Consider the following 21627-nt stretch of genomic DNA (forward strand, 5'->3'; position numbering starts at 1 on the left):
TAGAGGGTTGCTTTTCAGACTAGAGGCCTGTGACCAGTGGTACGCACAAGGATTGGTGCTGGGTGCACTGCTTTTTGTCATTTATATAAATGATTTGGACAGCGAATGTTACCTCAGAGTACAATGAGATCTTGATCAGATGGGCCAATGGGCTGAGGAGTAGCAGATGGAGTTTAATCTAGATAAATGTGAGGTGCTGCATTTTGGAAAGGCAAATCAGGGCAGGACTTCTACACTAAATGGTAAGGTCCTGGGAAGTGTTGCTGAACAAAACAGACCTTGCAGCGCAGGTTCATAGTTCCTTGAAAGTGGAATCTCCTGCAGGTAGGACAGTGAAAAAGGTGTTTTGTATGCTTTCCTTTATTGGTTAGAGCATTAAGAATAGGAGTTGGGAGGTCATGTTGTGACTGTACAGGTCATTGGTTAGGCCACTGATGGAATATTGTGTGCAATTCTGGTATCCTCCCTATCGGAAAGATGTTGTGAAACTTGAAAGGGTTCAGAAATGATTTACAAGGATGTTGCCAGGCTTGGAGGGTTTGAGCTACAGGGAGAGGCTGAACAGGCTGGGGCTGTTTTCAATAGGCTTAGGATGAAAGGGGAAAGAGTTAAAAGGGACGTAAGGGGCAATATTTCATGCCAGGGGTGGTGTGTGCATGGAATGAGCTGCCAGAGGAAATGGTGGACACTGGTACAATTACATTTAAAAGGCATCTGGATGGGTACATGAATCGGAAGGGTTTAGAAGGGATATGGGCCGGATGCTGGCAAATGGAACTAGATTAATTTAGGATACCTGGTCGGCATGGAAGAGTTGGACCCAAGGGTCTGTTTCCGTGCTGTGCATCTCAATGACTCCAAGTGCACGAATTAGAAGTTAGTAATATTTGGGGATTTCAATTACCTGAATATAAACTGGAATAGTTTCAATGTGCAAGGTAGGGAGGGAACAAAATTCTTCAATTGCACCCAGGAGAATCTTTTTGGTTGGTGCATAGAAATCCCATATTTCAGATGGCAACAGTAAGTTTGGAACCAAGGACAGGGTAGGTTGGAGACATTTTCTGTTGAATACAATATTTAGAAATTTAATCCAGGAAAGTGGAAGGCATTTTGGACACAGTGACCAAAATTCAATTAGATGTAGTTAATTATGGAAAAGGATGGGCTGGGGATAAAGATTCTAAATTGAAGAAACGTTAATTTTATTAAGGTATGATTTGGCCCTAGTTGAGTGGGAGCACATATTTGCAGATAAAACTGTCAGAGCAGTGGGAGGCACTGGAAGGAGGAGGAAACAGTGAGAGTGCAGGGAAAATATATTCCTCTAAAAAGGATGGGACAGAGAACAGAAAACCCTGATGTCAAGGGACATGAAGATTAGGATTAAGGAAAAAAACTTGTGGCAGATACCAAGGGCTCAATAAGGCAGTTCTTAGAAGACTATAAAAATGTGCAGGGGAAACTTAAAAAGGAAATTAGGAAAGGTATGAGAGTGCATACTACATTTGGTGATCAGAATAACAGAGTTTTAAAATACATAAAGGGCAAGAGAATAATCAGGTAAAGAGAAAGGCTATTAAAAATTGAGTTTTTGAGGTGGTAACCAGAAATGTTGATGAGGTTTACTTTACCAAGGATTTTAATGGCAGCTTAATCAAGAAAGTAAGAGCCCATAGGATTCAAAGCAAATTGGCACATTTATGGCTGAGAGGAACGAAAAAGAAGGTGATAATAGAAGCAATTTTGATTCCAATGGATTTGAGCAAGGGCCCTTGCTGTTATGGTGTACATTAATGACTTGGATTTAAATATAGGTGGGTAGGATTAAAACATTTGTGGATGGAATAAAAACAGGTCATGTGGTGAACAGTGAGGAGGGTGGCCACAACTGCACGAGCATATCAACAAACTGATCAGGTGGACAGTACAATGACAAATAGAATTTTTAAAAATTCATTTGTGGGACAGAGGCATCCCTTGCTAGGCCAGCATTTATTGTCTGTCCATATTTGTCTTTGAGAAGGTGGTGGTGAGTTACCTTCTTGAACCACTGCAGTCCAACTGCTGTAGGTTGATCCACAATGTCCTTAGGGAAGGATTCTAGGATTTTGACCCAGTGACAATGATATATTTCCAAGTCAGCATGGTGAGTGGCTTGGAAGGGAACTTGCAAGTGTTGCAGTACAAACTGCTGCTGGTAATGGTCCAAAGCACCTCATAGATGCCCAGACGTGAGTTGTTAGATCTTTTCGAAGTCTGACCTATTTAAAGGCGATAGTGTCACATATCAGGATTGATAATCTTCTCAATGTCTAATGGGACTTTAACTCCACAAGAACTGCGTGTTGGTTACTCTTACAGATTCTGTCGTGGACAGATGCAACTGTAGCCTGCAGATTGGTAAGGATGAGGTCAGGTATAAAAACTAATGGAACTGTGGATACTGTAAATCAGAGACAAAAACAGAAGTTGCTGAAAAAGCTCAGCAGGTCTAGCAGTATCTGGAAAGAGAAATCAAAGTTAACTTGAGTTCTGAGGACGGATCACCAGACTCGAAACATTAACTTTGATTTCTCTTCCCAGATTCTGTTGGACATGCTGAGCTTTTCCAGCAACATGTTTTTGTTTCTGAATGGTTCCCTCACCACCTGCTACAGCCCCAGTCTAGCAGTGATGTCCTTTAGGAGCTGACCAGCTCCATCAGTATGTGCCCTTGCCATCCTCAGTGTTTACTCCAAGTGTTGTTCAACATGGAGACGTACCAATTCATCAGCAGAAGGAGGATGGCATGTAGCAGTCAGCAGATTTCCTTATCCATGATGGGCCAATGTAAGTTACAGTGAAAAAAAATCAAATCTTTTGACTGGGCAATCTCCACTTTCCTGTCCTTGCTAGCAGACCAGCCCATAAGCAATTAAATCCATGCCTTGGTCCAAACTGTAGCTGTTTCCCATTACACAATGAGGGCATATTTGTGACCTGGAACTGAACCCACCTCCTAAAAATAATTCCAGCCCTTTCTCTTCAATTCTTCATCATTAAATCTTCTTTCTACTTTATCCCAAAACTTTAATCCAAGCTTCTGATTCATGTCTTTGAATTCATTCTTGGGTTGTTGTGCTGCTTACATGATCAGCACTTGTCACCCATCCCATATTATCTTACAGAAGGTAGTAGTGAGTGCCTTCCTGAGTCACTGCTGCCATATGATGTTGGTACATCTAGTGTTGTTAGGGAAGACCCAGTGACAATCGAAGAATAACACCAACTAGGTTCCAAGTCAGGAAGATATGAGATGATGGAGGCCGGGCTTGTAGGTCATGGCAATCTCATGTGTCAGTTGTTCTTGTTTCAAACAGTAGTACTGAAGTCATTGGTTTGGACAGTATTGTCAAAGTGCCTTGGCAACTTACTACAGTGCATGTTTCAGATTGTACACACTGGAGCTAATGTCGTCCTCATTACTAACTTTTTCCCCTTGTTGTAATCACTTCTCACATTTCTTCTTTTTAATTTCCACTTATATGACCCTTTTATCATCACTCCACTTTGTACACTCTGTAGCGTCATTAACTTTCTCAGCTTTCATTGCCAAATACTTTTTTCTCATTGTCACCCATTATCTGCCACTTAGTCCAACTCTTGTTTGAGCGTGACTGTGATTGCAACAAATTCTCATGGTACTTGCAGCCCCAGTGGTAGGGAATGTGACTCTACATAGTCTGAGACCTCCTTAAAGAACATAAGAAATATGAACAGACCATTTAGCCTCTTGTGCTTACCTCATCGTTTTAACATAAACACATTACCAACGAAAATATCATGAAGCTAGTGGACCTGTGCCTCACCACCCACTTCACCTTCAACAACATAGTCTACTAACAAACCAACGGCACACCCATGGGATCTCCGCTATCAGGATTCATAGCAGAGGCAGTAATGCAAAGACTAGAACAAAAGGCCCTACCAACAATCAAACCAAAAATCTGGGTCCGCTACGTAGATGACACCTTTGTCATCACAAAACGAAATAAGATAGAAGAGACATTTAACATCATCAACAACACCCTCACAGGCATAAAGTTCACCAAGGAGGAAGAAACCGACAACAAACTCGCATTCCTGGATGTCACAGTCGAAAGAAAGGACAACGGAGAACTACAAACCTGCGTATACAGAAAACCGACAAACACTGACCAAATACTTAACTACACCAGCAACCATCCCAACACACACAAACAAAGCTGTATCAGAACACTATTCCAACGTTCCACCACACACTGCAGCACAGATGAACTTCGGAAAACAGAGGAGAACCACCTATACAACGTATTCAAGAAGAACAGATACTCAAAAAATACAGTGCTCCGATTCCTCAAGAACAAACCGCGACAAGCAGACCAAACACAGCCAGAAGCCCTAACCGCCTTACCATACATCAAAGAAGTTTAAGAAATGACAGCCAGACTACTAAGACCCCTCGGAATCCTAGTAGCACACAAACCCACCAACACTCTCAAACAAAAACTAACAAACTTAAAAGACCCAGTACATCCCATTGGACAAAACCAACGTCGTCTACAAAATTCCATGCAAGGACTGCCAGAAACACTACGTAGGACAAACAGGAAGAAAGTTAGCCACCAGGATACACTAACACCAGCTAGCCACAAAAAGACACGACCCTCTCTCCCTCGTAGCCCTACACATGGAGAAAATAGAACATCATTTCGACTGGGACAACACATCTATCCTGGGACAGGCTAAGCAAAGACATGCCAGAGAATTCCTAGAGGCCTGGCATTCCAACCACAACGCCATAAACAAACACATAGATCTAGATACCATCTATCAACCCCCCTCAGAAAACGAACAGGAAATGACATCACCACAAACCCCAGGAACCTCATCCAGGACAAACATATAAATAGAAAGCAGGAGACAACAGCTTCGCTTCACTTGGAGGTCGCCACTGATGATGTTACCTAGCCAGGTAATGAAACGTCTGGATATCAAACCTACAGCTCAGAGAGCAAACCTACACCGTAAATGGCTGACTTTAACCACAGCTACACTTTCCCATTGTCCTTTATCCCTTCATTCCTTTAGTATCCAAAACTCTTTTCAGCTCGACTTGAAAACACTCAACAACATCCATTGCTTTTTGAAGTACAAAGCTCCAAAGGTTCATATCCATTGATTAAAGAAGTTTATCGTTACTACAGTCCTAAATAGCCATCGCTTATTGCAAGAGCATGACCACTAGCAGCCAGGGGAAATATCCTCTCAGCACCTTCTCTGTTCAGTTCTTTAACAATTTTACATGATTCAATGAAATCATTTTTATAAACTTAATTTCTCCTCATGAAAAGTTCCTTTTTTCCCCCAAGAGTCAATCTTCTGAATATCCATTGCAATGCCTTGAAAACAAGTCTCGCCTTTCTGAATGCCATGTATCAGCATATGCACTCTCGATCTCTAACTCCATTAGTACTGCCTCACATTATCTCAGAGCTGCCTAGCTACCAGCCCCCACACCCCCTGCACCATTCCACTTCATTTTCTGGCTTTTTCCATGTTCTAACAAGAAACCTTTCAGGCCTGATGGAACACAAGCTTTAACAACTTAGAGCGACTCATGCTTTTATGAATCCTTTCTCCCCTCCCCTTACATCTGTCTCCATCCCTTCTCTTAATCCATCCCATCAAGCATTCACTTTCCACTCTGAGCCTCCACTCTGATGCTGAACATTCTGTACTCAACAAAGGTCTTACTTAGTTTTATCCTTCCGTGCTCCATCTCAATAAATTTTGAGCTCAACATGATGTTGAACTCTCCTGCGGTCACCTTCGCCTCTGTGCCCATTTCTTTGGGTAACAGTCTTCTCCCTATCCGACAGACCTCTTCATCCACCTCCAAAATTCTCCCTCCACCCTTTGGCCTTTTACCTACACTTGACTTATTCATTGAGAACTGTTGATATGACAGTGATCACCTTAATTTCTCTCCTTCCCTCACCCATCTTCCTCTGAACTGACTGCACTCCGTGCTCTCAGATCCAACCTTGACTTTATAATCAAATCTGCCAACAAGGGGGGTGCAGCTGCTGCCTGGCGCACTAACCTGTGCACTGGGGAGGCTGAGCACCACATCTCAGAGCCCTCCTATCTCTCTATGGACTATGACCCCAGTCTCAAACATCAAGCTATTGTGACCATGACTGTTACTTACCTCATATCATCTTGTCTGGGGATCTTGGAGAAGGTTTTTTTTGATAAGATTAGATTTCCAAAGCCTTCAAGCTCCCAGTTCCCAACAACATACGGCTTGCTTTTACCTTCTTCCCAAAATCCACAACAGGACTGCCCAGGCATACCCGTTGTGTCTGCCTGTTCCTGCTCCATGGAACGTATCATTTCTGACTCTGAGTCGAATTCTTTTCGCCGTCCCTTCCCACTTACATCTGTGATTCCTCTAATGCTTTACATTAGAATTCCCAGCTCGTGGGCTGCAGCCACCTCTTCCTCGCCATGGATGTGCTTTCCTTTACATGTTCAACTTCCATCAGGATGGTCTCAGGGCTCTCCACTTCCTTGAAAAAGGCCTGAACCATTCACATTAACCACCACCCTCCTCTGCCTGGCCACGCTTGTCCTCATCCTGAACAACTTCTCTATTAACTCCTCTCAGTTTCTTGAGGTCTAAGGCGTGGCCATGGGTACCCCCATGGGTCGAGTTCAACAATTTTAGAACCTGGGCATCTTTATGTCCTTTACTCAGCCCAACATCCCATATCCTGTCACGACATGGGCGTATTTACAGCACGGCCAACCCATTTTCATTTACTTATAGTCCCCACTGTCAGCTTTTCTTTCTCTATGGCAAGCTATTATCCAAATGTTTGTCTCCCTGATGGTCATTCTCTCTGTTTCTGTCTCTCTGTGTCTCTCTTTCTGTCTCCTTTTCTCTCTGTCTCCTTTTCTCTCTGTCTCTCTATCTCTCCCTCTCTTGGCTCCATTTCTGCCCGTCCGCTCAGTCCTTCCCCATCATCCCTGTCTTCAACATATGTACTACCTTTTCCAAACTACTATTAGTTCTGAAGAAGGGCCACTGGTCTCGACCCTTTAACTCAGTTTTCTTGCCACTGACCTGCTGAGTTTCTCTGGCAAGTTCTGTTCTTATACCCTTCTTTAGGTAAGGAAAATAAAACTGCCCACAGCATTCCAGGTGAAGTCTCACCAAGATTGTTTACAATTACACCAAGAGTTCTTTACCCTTAGACTTTGAGCCCTTTGTAATAAAAGACTAAAGGACACTTTTTCCCTGATCGCATGTTGTACTTAAATGATAACTTTTTTCATTCGTATACACAGATATCAAAACCCTTTTGAATATAAACAATGCCTAGTTTCACATCATTTGAAATATATTGTGGTCTCCTATTTTTGCTAACAATAAAGATAATTTCTTATCTTCTTCATATTGTATTGTATCTGCCATGTGATTCCCCCCAACTCACTCAACCTGTGATTCATTGCAGTCTCTTCGCATGCCGCTTACAGTTTACTCTTCATCTTATCTACAGTGTACAGAGATGAATAACTGTCAGGAATGAGTGATGCAAAATTGAATATCTCCAACAAATGTTGATGGGGATAACACTGCATGAAAATGTTCGTTGATTGCAAAGCAGACACCAAGCTAACTTTGTACAGGCTGCCGATTTCAATAATTGCTGCATGCATCAGTATAGATCATGCTGTTGATTATCTGTACATCAATGGACTCAAATCAGAACTTGCTAGCACCAGTTAAAGCCCTGCTTTAAAAGGAGCTAAATTGCGGCTGGAGCAAGTTATTAGAGTGGTGCAGGCAATGTATCTGAATTAGGAACAATGAAGAATGAACAGCAGAACACAGCAGGAATGGCTGCACTGGATCCTTTGGTGGAGGAGATGTTCTATATTTTCAAGCATCAGCAGACTCTCTGGACACACATTCAAGAGGCAGTTGGAATAAACAGCTCCGACGGTCTACACCAGGAGTCAAACCTGAGTATATGGATGCAAAAGCTTCAATAACCTCAAAACAAGTGGTCAAGGGCAGATGATACATCTTCAAATGTTATGTCCTATCCATGTCACCAGCTTCAAACAAAGCTGAATTCACTATAATCCCATCATTCAGCTATCAGCAAATTCTAATAATGAAGCCTCATAAATAATAAGTTTCATATTGTCGTATGTTTCAATCTGATAACAATATTCCTGAATCACCTCATCCTTTGCACTTGCATTGCTGCTAGCCTCACACCCAGATCTCTGCTTGCATACAATGTCATGAAAGCCACAGCAGCAAACAAATTGTATGAGAGGCTGAAAACAACAAATGCTGGAGATCACAGCAGATCACACAGCATCCATGGAGAGACAGCAAGCTAACGTTTCAAGTCAAAACGTTAACTTGTTCACTCTCCATGGATACTGTCTGACCCGTTGTGATTTGCAGCATTTGTTGTTTTCAGTACAGATTCCAGCATCTGCAGTAATCTGCTCCTAAACTGTATGAGACTCACTGGCACAGTTCTGTCACTCTTGCAGGATAAGATGCCACACAGTCAAGTACAAAGGTTGAATATGAGGGAGAGATGCACTTAATAGAAGAAACAATGCTGCTATTTTGGCCAACATGGACTGCAACCTCAGAACAGGGTGGTGTACTTGAACCTAATTCTATTCTCAAAATCACAATTGCTTCTGATTGCAAAGCTTCCGATGTTGCAAGCATGCACCTCTTAATTTCCCTCAATACCCCTTATCCCATTTCAATTCCACCACTGTAGCTTTCTCCTTTCAGATACATAAGAAATGCAAGCTAACCAGGCATTGGAGGAAGTGCCAGACGCTGATGGTGAACACAAGTATTCGGTCAATTTCACTTTGCAACCAAGGCATAGTTTAGATGATGGCACAAGCAGAACGTGTACATGATGAGACACTGGGCACAAGTGATCTACAGCCAGAACACAGGGCAAGTATACTACAAGCATCAGCTCACGAGTTACTACCGAGTTCTTAGATGAGGAAGCTGGTGGGACAGGCTACAGAGGTCAGTGAATGGTTATGCGCAAGCAAATAACTGGTGCACTGCCATGGCCTCTGGAAAGCCTCTGTATGATGTCATGAAGCAAGGAGAATTCCACACCAACTGAAGATGGACTTTGATCAGAGCTTGGAGTCCAAACATTTCATCAAGGAAATACTGGCTGAAGTTGTTCTGTCCTTTGTGGAGTGATAGCCAACATGGCAGCTTCCACTGCAGCATAAGCAGCAATCATCCAACCTCCATGTGCTGCAGTGGAAGTGCAGTCTACTGCTATGTAAGCTGACTGCTGTTATCATGGCTATGTTCACAGCTGTTGGACTGTTAGTGAATGGAGAATTGGGGTTCCGGTCACTGGTATCACACCTGGTTACAGTTCTTCACCAGCAACTCGTGCAATTTGGTTTCTCCCTTTTACACCCTCTTCCTCATCCACCTGCTTTCCCAGTGCTTGCCATATAGTTGGTGGTAACACTTGGTCATTTATGCTGGTGAGACCATCACGAAGCTTGACATTTGCTGTGCCAACTACTGTGAGGTTCCTCCAGTGCAAAACACAATTTCAGAAAGCTAATAATCTGCTGGTACATGTTACGTGTGAGTTGTGCACCAAGGTCCTCATGCGAGCAAGATGATGATCCAGGGAAATGTGAGGAAGAGCCCTCTTTATGCAGCAAATAATGACCTGGAACACACTGGCCATAAGAATAGTGGATGTAGAGATGATAAATGATTTCAAAAGGAATTACATGGGCCGTTCAAGCTATGGAGATACAATGGGGAAATTATACTGACTGATTGCTCCATGTGGGGCTGGCAGAGACTCAATAGATCAAATAGCCTCCTGTATAAAAATGATGCTGTCACCATTGGATAATCCTCATCAACCAGTTGCCACCCTTTGGTTTGATGTGGTGGATAAATTATAGTGGACACAGCAGATTGCTCTAAAATGACGGCACCATGACTGTGGCCAGGATACTGGGCATTGACTTGAAGATTCCATATTCGTGATCACACAAATTGAACTTTGAGACACTGGAAGTCCTGTTGGTTCAGAACTAGGGCAATGCTGATAATGGGCACCCACAAAGTGATGTGTGTGTTGTTACTGTGACAGTTAACACAGGAAAGCCTAGACTCTTAGCAAAGTCTCAACTTGTGCAAACTGAAAAATCCACTGAAAAGCTCGAAAACATGGAGAACGGTAGCAGCAGTTGGAAGGAACTACCAACAACCAAGGAGCTAATGAGAAAAGGAAAATATTGAAGATAATGGAAATCTGAAATAAAAATAGAAAGTGCTGGAGAAACTAGCATATCTAGCACAATGTGTAGAGAGAGAACACAGCTAACCTTTTGAATCTAGTATGAATAAACTGGATTTAAAACATTAACTGTGTTTCTCATTCAAAAAATGCTGCCAGACCTGATCTTTTCTCTAGCACTTTCAGTTTTTATATAATCCTTTTTAGATAATCTCTTTAAATAGCACTTCTGGAGGGCATCATCCCTGCTGGAGTTGGGAAAAACATGGATTGGAGAGTAGCTAACGTAACCCCAATATTTAAAAAAAAAGGTACAGCGAAAACAGGGAATTATAGACTGATTAGCCTGACCTGGTAGTTGGGAGAAATGCAACAGCCCATTTAAAAAAAAATTTAATAGCAGAGAACAGAGACAGAATCAGACAGAGGCCGCAGGGGCTCTGGCAGTGTTCCAATGAAGCTCAATGCAAGCTGGAGGAACAATGCCTCACTTTCCATTTTGGCACTTTACAGTCTCTAGGACTCGACAATGAGTTCAATACCTTCACAGCATGATCTCTGTCCTCCATCTGATTACAACATGGCCTCCACCTCATGTTTTGTTGGCTTTACACTCAGCAGAATGGACATGTTTTTTCTGCTTCATGCCTATTTTCCATCTCAATATTTCTTTTACCTGCACGAGGACTCCCTTTTGTCTTTTATACTGGCATCCTAACCACCTGTTTTACTCGCTCCACCTCTGCCTCTCTCAACAGCATAAAAACTAACATCTTTCGCCAGCTTTTAGTTTTAAAGAAACTTGGACTTAAAACTTTAACTATATCTCTCTCTGATGATGCTGCCAGACTGACTAAGTTTCTTCAAATTTTCTTCTTTTTATTTCAAATTACCGACATCAGCAGCATTTTGCTTTCATTACGGCACATTATCAGCTATTTAGGGCTGGAGGGTGGATGGTGAGATGCCCTCAGCAATGAGTGAGCTTGATAATTGGCAAGTCTGATGATCAGTCGGCACTGGAACAGGATGACTTTTATTGATTGAAATTAGGATACTTCAACACCACAGGAGGAAGGTAAATTGCAAATTTAGTTTTTCGAGACAAGAAATGTATTAGGTAGGGTGTATCATAATATGGGGAAATAGTTGCACTGATTACATTATTCAACTGCTTAAGTCTATTCAGCACGATCACGGCTACTCTTGTAACTGAATTCCACTTCACTACCTTGGTTAAATAACCCCTTAACTCTCAAAGATCTATCAACCTCAGTTTCAAAATTTTCAATTAGATTTTTGGATTTCCATGACTCTTTTTTTCCAGACATGCTCACTATACAGTCCACCTCTAGTTCTAAGGTCATGTCCCTTGATTGTGAACTTAGCCACCAGCAGAAAGATTCTTCTCTATATAAGCTTCAACTCCTGTTGAAGACATAATTTGGAGACTGGGTTTAATGAGATCGGGGCAGTAATGATCCTAGGAGCTTGGGCTGCTTTTGAATTAGTAGCTGATGGGGTGGGAGGATAACGTGGAGATGGGACAGCAGGGCAGTGGACCACATTCTGGCCTATGCAATGGCTTGCATCTCTGTGTACTTTTTTTCAGATATGAGAGGATCTTTATGTTCAAAGGTAAATGGAGAACTGGGACTCGGCATGTAGAAGGGATAGGTTTGTTACTGCTCATTAATTGTTTTGTAAAAAGGTTGACTTCTTTGCATTCAATATAAATGCTTCAGTGCTGACAAATATAGCAGGTCAACTTCAGAAGCCTCCCACTAAATTGCTTGAAAAGCTCCCGAATGACTTCAAGCCACCCAATTAACAAAGCAAGCCACTTCACTTCCCTCCCTCACCTTTCAGTGTTTGGAAAGATCATCATTTGGGAACACAGACAGGAGATCAGCAGCCATGCCACTGATGTTATTTCTTTTCCACTGTCCTGCCTCAAAGCGAGCCTGACTTAGGAAGGGCACCTCTATCATTTTTATGCTACATGTTTACACAACTTTAAAAAGAAAGATCGTGAAAATAATACTCACAAATTCCTGGTCATGGTTATTCGCAAAAAACTGTTGGAGCCGGACTGGCCAATCCTCCCTCCGCCTTAGCAGTCCAAAGATTCCTTTATGATTGCACATGTAACAGTTCCAGGGATCTTCTTTAATGGCTGCCTGTGCAGCACCTGGTCCAACCAACAGATCCACACATTCCACACAGAAACACCTGTATTAACAGAGAATGGAGCAGTATCACTGTACTTGGTGGCAAGTTTGTAATTCAGTGACAAGATTGCTGGATCTTACAGCTTTGGTGGTGAAGATACTTCTGGCTCCAGTACTTTCATCAAAGCTTCAGTACAGGTTTTACTAGTGGTTTAAGAACAGGGCCAATATTACTGAAATAACAAACTAGATTTGATAATCCTCTCCAATGAGACTGAATAATTTGTAATTCCCATTACTAGAACAAGAAATTCAAAACCAAGAGTTTCTATTTTCTACTAACAATATTACATCATAATACTTTGCAAATGTTAGTGTTGAGCTTTGAGAAATAAAAAGGTCCTGTGGGTTTTGAGAAGATTTGTAGTTCAGGTTGAGGTTCAAGATGAAGGTTTACTCACTGTTTGATGAAAACAAACCTTGCAGTTCAGTGACCAAACCCACATCCATAAAAAAGGTAGTTTTAACAAAAATTTTAAGTTTTTATTTCTGTACAGAGTTTAAGTTCAGCTTGCAAGATTGTACTGCTTGTGTTTAACTTGCATGATGCAAATTTCTGTCTTGCCCCTGGCATTATATTTGACTCGAGACTGACCAAATATCTGCAGCATAATTAAGAGTGGTATTTAAATCTTTGTAACATTGTACAACCCCTTCTGATCAACATCAACTGAAACAATCACCCATGAATTTGTTACATTTAGATTTCATTATTTCAGTTCACTGTTGACTGCCCTTCTATATTTTTCCTTTGTAAATCTGAAGTCACCCAAAGCTCTGGTGTCAGGGTCCTTACTCTCATAATGTCCTGTTCACGAATCATCCCTGAATTTACTGACATACACTGGCTTATGGCCAATCAGTATGCTGATTTTAAAATTCATATTCCTAGTTACAATTTCCTTCGCCATCCCTATCTTTGTATTTTTCTCACTCCCCACAGCATATCAAGATATCTTCACTCATAATTCTGGTCTCTAAAGCATTCTGATTTTAATTGTTCCTTCAGCTGCCAAAATCCAAAATTCTGAAATTCACTTCCGAAACATCTCTGTCCCTTTCCTCCTTCAAGAAGCTCTTCAGAAAACCTAAAATTACCCAAAATAAAACAGAACTACGGATGCTGGAAATCAGAAACAAAAACAGAAACATATGTAGCAGGTCTGGCAGCATCCGTGGAGGGAAACAGCTGTAATGTTTCAAGCCCAGTGACCCTCTTTCAGAACCTGAACCTCTCCACAGAAACTGTCAGACCTGCTGACTTTCTCCAGAAATTTCTGTTCTTGTTAAGAGTGACCTCTTTGACCAACCTTTTGACCATCTCACTAAATATTACCTTGTGATTTAGTGCTTAATTATGAATTATCACACTCCTGAAGCTCCCTATAGATGTGAATTACATTGAATGTGCTCCACCCATTAAGCACTAGGTGGGGGGAGGATGTTTGCATTGTGGTAATGTCACTGGCTGAGCAATCTAGAAACCCAGGTTTAGACACTGTGGAAATGCATTCACATTGCACCACTGCAGCTGGTGGAACTTAAATTGAATAAAGTTCCCAGAGTAGATGAAATTACACCTGATGGCCCTACTCCACATACCACACTTTTTATGGTCTGCTGGGAATTAGACAGGATCTTCATGATGCCATTACCACAACATTGTACAAAAAAAGAAAGAAGTCAAACTGCTCCAACTACTGTGGGATCACTCTCCTTTCTATGGTGTGGAAGGTCCTGACAAGAACACAGGAACATGGTTGTGCTTAGCATTATAAGACCACAGGAGTAAAGCCAACAGTTTCTGAACATACAAAGGTACTACAGACATAGAATTGTCGGAGTTCAAATCCTAAGAAAAGCATTGTGAGAAAACAAGGGTCTATATATCACTTTTGTTGATTCCAACAAGGCACTAGACACCATGAGCAGAGATGGCCTTTGCAAAATCCTTGAAAAGTTTGTATGCCCCGGTATAGTAGTTTCATGAAAATTAATACAGAAAAGTCAAGGATGATTTGCAACCTCTTGAACTCCTTCTGAATCTCCAATGATGTGAAGCAGGGTTGTGTGCTCGCCCTGCCTTTATTCACCATATTCTTTGGCTTGATGCTTCTGCAACATAAAACCTTAAAGAGGCTATTTATTTACCCTTCTGACCCAATGGAGGTCTTTTCAACTTCAGATAGCTTCAGACTCAAATAAATAGAGGAACCTCGATTATCCTAATGACACGGGCGGGGAGTAATTTGTTCGGATAATCGAAAGTTCGATACTCAAATGCATCGGGACCCTGTGACCTTGTTCAGATAATTGACGTTTGGATAATTGAGGTTCCTTGTATACAAGGAAAACTCATCTCTGAACTTCTTTTTCTGGTCCACAATCAGAAAACAACAGTTTTCCAAGGCATACCCATAGGTTCTGACTGCAGTTGTGTACATCTTTTAGAGAGCTTCCATCTGTGCTGCCTCCACAGCATCTTCACAGGCTATACCACATCACAGACACTGAGGTCCTGGAAATAGCTAATACCATCACCAAAGAGGCCATCCTGGAAAGATCCTTGGTGAGATCATATTGACATCTGGCCAAAGATCAAAAGAAATTATGGAGAAGTTTGGCTGGGTGGCATAAGGTTTCTTTAACTCTTTCCTGCAACGTGAACCTTATTGGATCCTGCACCATGAATACTGTTGAAAGATTAAAACTCGTTACCCTTCCCTAATGCCTTTGAGAAGCCGGTGGCAAGTAGCAGGTATACACACAATACTGTTATGAAGGGAGCTTTAAGATTTTGATCCAACAATTATGAGGGAATGATGATCTAGTTCTAAGTAAGGGCAGTGTGTTACTCGGAAAGGGAATTTACAAGTGGTGGCATCCTCATGCATCTGTTGCCTTTCTAGGTTTTAGAGGTTCTAGATTTGAAAGGTACTGTCAAAGGAGTCTTGGTGATTGCTGCAGTGCATCTTGTAGTTGGGACACTTTGCTGCTAATGTACATTTGTTTTGGTGGAGTGAATGTTTTAAGTTGATAAGAGTTATCAATCAAAGAAGCTGCTTTGTCATAGAGTCACAGAGTCCTCCAGCACGGAGACAGGCCCTTTGGCCCAAACTGGTCCATACTGACCAAAATGTCCGTCCACACTAACCCCATTTCCCTACACTTGGCCCATATGCTTCTAGTCTTTCCAATTCATGTATTTGTCCAAATGCCTTTTAAATCTTGTTAATGTACCCACCTCAACTACTTCTGCTGGCAGATCATTCCAAAAGCATACCACCCTCTGTGTAAAAATGTTGCCCCTCAGGTTCCCTTTTAATCTTTCCCCTTAAACTGATGCCCTCGATTCATCAACCCTGGCAAAAACACTGAGTGCATTCACCTATCCATGCCTTTATGATCTTATACACCTCTATAAGATCCTCCCTGAGTCTCCCATGCTTTAAAGAAAAAAGTCCTAGCTTGTCCAACCTCTCCCTACAACTCAAACCATTGAGTCCAGGTAACAACCTGTCCTGGATGGTTTTACGTTTCTTCAGTACTGTTGGAGCTGCATTCATCTAGGAAAGTGGAGAATAATCCAACCTTCTCCTTACTTGTGTCTTGCAGATGGTCAAGAGACTGAGAGTCTGGAGGTAGGTCATTTGACACAAAAGTCCCAGATTCTGAGCTGTTGTTGTACACAGTATTTGTATGGCAGCTCCAATTCAGTTTTTAGTCAATGGTAACCTTCACGATGTTGACAGTGAGGCTTCAGCAATGCCACCGAATGTCAAGGAAGGATGTTAGATGTCACTGGCTGGCACTTATGAAATCCGAATGGTACATGTATGAAAGATTAAAAACTTTACAAGTAATATCAGCAACTGAAAACATACGTAAGAAAATGTACAGGGCACAGCTGGATCCTTGGGACTTCAAAGATGGCAGTGCAGGGTCAGACAGAGAAGTCATTGTTTGAGATACTCTTGCTATGATTGTATAGCTAAAAAAGGAATCAAGGCTGGGAGGGGAAGGCATAACAACACTGAGGTTGCTAACCATGTTGCATATCAATGTGAATTAAGCAATTTCTCATTTAGTCACTAAGTAGAAGAAACCTTGCGCTTAAATGTTTGAAGCTGTATCGAAGCAGGAACAAATGGATAAATAGTGGAGAGACAGAACATATCTAAAGATGAAAATAAGACTGAGATTCAACTGTGGTTTGGAGCCTGGATGTGTCAAAAAGAGCAACGGATAATATTCTTTTGGGTTCTCCTTCGAGAAAATGTTTGCCAAGTTCTGTTGCCTCTGTTATGACCATTTATGTTTTATTTGCTGCTTCCCATCTCTAATCTCCTTGAACCTCACAGCCCTTCAAGATATCTTGTTCCTTTTGATCCTCAGCCCTACTGCGTTCCCAAATATAACTGATTCAACATTGATATCCGTGCCTTCAGTTGGCTGTGTCCCAAGTTCTGCATCTCCATCCCTACAGCTTTCCAAATACAGTATGTTCTTCATTTAAGACTCCTCTTCGACCAAACTCTTAATCATCACACTCGAGAGTTTGGTGCTGGAAAAGCACAGCAGGTCAGGCAGCATTTGAGAAACAAGAGAATTGACGTTTCTGGCATTAGCCCTTCATTATGAATGAAGCTTGTGAGCTGGGGATGGGCGGGTGGTGGCAAGAGATAAATTAATCATCTGATCTAACATCGCCTTGGGTGGCTCAGTGTCATATTTTGCTCATATGAAGCATCTTGGGATTTTATTTATGTTAAAGGTGCTAGATAAATATAGGCAGCTGGTTTGACCCCAGTAACACATAACACATAAAACAGTACAGACCCTTCAGCCCTTGATGTTGTGCCAGCCTTTTATCCTTCTCTAAGATCAGACTAATCTAAATATCCTTCCACGTGCCTGTCCAAGAGTTGCTTAAATGTCCCGAATGTCTCTGACTCTACTACCACTGCTGGCAGTGCATTCTACACACCCACCATTCTCTACTTCTGACATCTCCCCTAACCTTCTTCCAATCTCTTCAAACTATGCCCCTTCATGATAGACATTTCCACCCTGGGAAAAAGTCTCTGGCTATCTACCCTATGCCTCTCATCATCTTGTACACCTCTATCAAGTTACCTCTCATCCTTCTTCGCTCCAATGAGAAAAGCCCTAGCTCCCTCAACCTTTCTTCATAAGACAATCCCTCCAGTCCAGGCAGCATCCTGGTAAACCTCCTCTGCACCCTCTCTGAAGCTTTCACATCCTTCCTATAATGAGGTGACCAGAATGGAACACAATATTCCAAGTGTGGTCTGACCAGGACTCCAACAGCTGCAGCATAACCTCACAGCTCTTAAACCCAATCCTCTTGCTAATGAAAGCCAACACACCATACACTTGCTTGACAACCCTATCAACCTGGTTGGTAACTTTGAGGGATCCATGGACATGGATTCCAAGATCCCTCTATTCCTCCACACTGCCAAGAATACAACCTTTAACCCTCTAATCTGCATTCAAATTCAACCTTCCACAATGAATCACTTCATACTTTTCCAGGTTGAACTCCATCTGCCATTTCTCAGCCCAGTTCTGCATCCTGTTAATGTCCTGTTGCAACCTATAACAGCCCACCATGCTATCGCAACTCCACTAACTTTCATGTCATCGGCAAACTTACTAATGCACCCTTCCACTTCCTCATCCAACTCATTTATAAAAATCACAAGGAGCAGACGTCCCAGAACCCATCCCTGCAGAACATCACTGGTCACCAAGCTCCAGACTAAATACTTTCCATCTACCACCAACCTCTCTCTTCTATGGGTCAGCCAATTCTGTATCCAGACAGCCAGATTTCCCTGTATCCCATGCCTCCTTACTTTCTGATTGAGCCTACCATGGGGAACCTTATCAAACACCTTGCTAAAATCCATGTTGCCATATCCACTTCTCTACCTTCATCAATGTGTTTTGTCACATCCTCAAAGAATTCAATAAGGTTTGTGAGGCATGACCTGCCCCTCACAATGCTGACTATCTCTAATCAAACTATGGTTTTCAAAGTAATCATAAATCTTGTCTCTCAGAATCCTCTCCAATACTTTGCCCACCACTGATATAAGACTGACTGGTTTGGTAATTCACAGAATTATCCCTATTCCCTTTGTGGAAAAGGGAATAACATTTGCCACCCTCCAAACTTCTGGTACTACTCCAATGGATAGTGAGGGCGCAAAGATCATTGCCAAAGGTGTAGCAAATCACTTTCCTCGCTTCCCATAGTAACCTTGGGTATATCCTGTCCGGCCCAGGGGATTTATCTATCTTTATGCTTTTCAAACTTTTCAGCACATTCTCCTTCCTAACATCAACCTGTTTGAGCATATCAGCCTATTTCACGCTGTCCTCATAAAGAACAAAGTCCCTCTCAGTAGTGAATACTGAAACAAAATATTCATTAAGGACCTCCCCTACTTCCTCTGATTCCAGGCACAAATTCCCTCCACTAACCCTGATCGGCTCTACCCTCTCTATGGCCATCCTCTTGTTCCTCACATAAATGTAGAACGCCTTAGGGTTTTCCTTAATCCCACCTGTCAAGGCTTTTTCATGCCCCCTTCTAGCTCTCCTAAGTCCATTCTTCAGCTCCTTCCTGGTTACCTTGTAACCCTCCAAAGCCCTGTCTGATCCTTGCCTCCCCAACCTAAGCAAGCTTCCTTCTTCCTCCTGACTAGATGTTCCACATCCCTTGTCACCCAAAGGTTCTTTCACCCTACCATCCCTTCCTTGCCTCAGTGGGACAAACCTGTTCAGCACGATTAGCAAGTGCTCCACATTTCGGTTGTGCATTTCCCTGAGAACATGTGTTCCCAATTTAGGTGCCCCAGTTCCAACAGCACTGTAATTTCCCCATTTTGCAATTAAATACTTTCCCATACTAGGCAAAAGTGAGGACTGCAGATGCTGGAGATTAGAGTTGAGAGTGTGGTGCTGGAAAAGCACAGCAGGTCTGGCAGCATCCAAGGAGCAGGAAAATCAATGTTTCGGGCAAAAGCCCTTCATCAGGAAGCCTGCTATACCTTTCCAGTTCCATAATTCAACTACTTTTCCATACTGTCTGCTCCCATTCCTCTCCATGAGTATAGTAAAGGTCATGCAGTTGTGTTCACTATCACCGAAATCTTCTCCCACTGAGAAATCTGACACCTGGCATGGTTCATTGCCAAGCACCAAATCTAATATGGCCTCCCCTCTAGTCGGCCTAGCTACATATTGAGTCAGGAATCCTTCCTGTACACACCTGACAAAAACTGCTCCATCCAAACTATTCAAACTAATTAGGTTCCAAACAATATTAGGGAAGTTAAAGTCACCCATGAAAACAACCCTGTTACTTCTGCATCTTTCCAAAATCTGCCTCCCACTCTGCTCCTCTGTGTCTCTGTTGCTATTAGAGTGTCCATTGAAAACTCCCAATAAAGTGACTGCTCCTTTCCTGTTTCTGACTTCCACCCACACTGACTCAATAGACAAAACCTCCTCGATGTCCTCCCTTTCTACAGCTATGATGCCATCCCTGATTAGCAATGCCACTCCCCCCCACCTCTTTTATCTCCCTCCCTCTTCCATATGAAATATCCAATCACTGGAACATCCAACAACCATCCTGCCCCTGCGATATCTAAGACTCCGTATTGGCCACAATACAGTTGCTCCAAGTATTGACCCGTGCTCCAAGTTCTTCACCCTTATTCCTGACAGTTGCATTAAAATAGACACACTTCAACCCATCACATTGACTGCAACTTTGTTTTATCAACTTCTATCCTTACTCACAGACTCTCTGCACACTGTATCTGCCTGTTCACCACCAGCTACACTATCCTCTGGTCCATAGCTCTGGTTCCCATCCTCTGCCAAAACTAGGTTAAACCCTCCCAAAGAGCTCTAGCAAACCTCCCGTCCGGGATTTGGTGCCCCTCCAGTTCAGGTGTAATTTATCCTTTGTGTACAAGTCCCACCTTCCCCAGAAGGTATCCCAATGATCCACATATCTGGAGCCCTCCCTCCTACACCAGCCCTGCAGCCACTCTCTGTTCTTAGCCTCACGAGCACGTGGCACCGGTATCAATCCTGAGATTACTACTCCACCGTCCTGCCTCTAGCTTTCCTATATTCTCTTTTCAGGTCCTCCTCCCTATATCATTGGTACCGGTGTGTTCCATGACTTCTGGCTCTCCCTCCTCAAGAATCCTATAGGTTTGATCTGGACTTTAAGCAGTTCTGAGCCCATCCCTCAGCTTCACAGATTTATTGCCTTCCCTCTTCAGCATTCTTTGATCTCCTCTCTGATGATCCGTAACTCCAGGCACTGCCAACTTGATTGTAGAACAGCAATTTGTTATTGGATTATTATTTTAACCCTGAGAGTTGATAGCCTTATTATGCATCAAAAATACTGCAACTTTATCAATTAATAAATTGAAAATCTTAACTTCAAAAAGCTCTTGTTTTATTCCAATTGCCCAATCTGACAGTGTCATAATGAAAATTCAAATTAATCATAGCATAATCACAGTGGAGAACCTTAAAGTCTAAAATGATGTTACAGAAGTATAGGTTATTTTAGTATTTGTGAGATTAATTTACACAATATATTTTCTTTGGTAGAAGCTCTTAAAGAGAATTTTTCCCAAATTGAGTGTATATGCATAAAATCTGCCTTAAGTTTCAATATTACCTCATTCTGATTTAAATATCGTGGTTTAAATGTGGTGATTTAAGCCTGTAATAATCTGACAATAAGTGACTTATCCACACTCATATCCAGCAAAGGTATAGAATGTAACGTACAATGTTACTGCAAAATGGGATAACTCCTGGATCATGCAGCATGTGACCTGCTTTCAGTCTGTCACAACCGTGGAAAGTACATTCATCACAGTGCATTGCCATTAGTATCCTATAAGGTGATTGTGCATTCTGCATTTCTTCTTTTCCATTTCCTAGTTGTAGAAATC

General features: G+C 42.1%; 1 protein-coding gene across 12 annotated transcripts in view; it reads right to left on the minus strand.

The window, feature by feature from the left end:
• The window catches only part of LOC140467006 (DNA (cytosine-5)-methyltransferase 3A-like), a 638661-nt gene that overhangs the window by 105085 nt on the left and 511949 nt on the right, over positions 1-21627 (minus strand). For all 12 annotated transcript variants that reach the window (XM_072563080.1, XM_072563028.1, XM_072563020.1 and 9 more), the window contains one exon: positions 12422-12605. In XM_072563080.1, the coding sequence (XP_072419181.1) occupies positions 12422-12605 (184 nt within the window). The remainder of the gene's footprint in view (positions 1-12421; positions 12606-21627) is intronic.

Source organism: Chiloscyllium punctatum, chromosome 3, assembly GCF_047496795.1.
Source record: "Chiloscyllium punctatum isolate Juve2018m chromosome 3, sChiPun1.3, whole genome shotgun sequence".
NCBI lineage: Eukaryota > Metazoa > Chordata > Chondrichthyes > Orectolobiformes > Hemiscylliidae > Chiloscyllium > Chiloscyllium punctatum.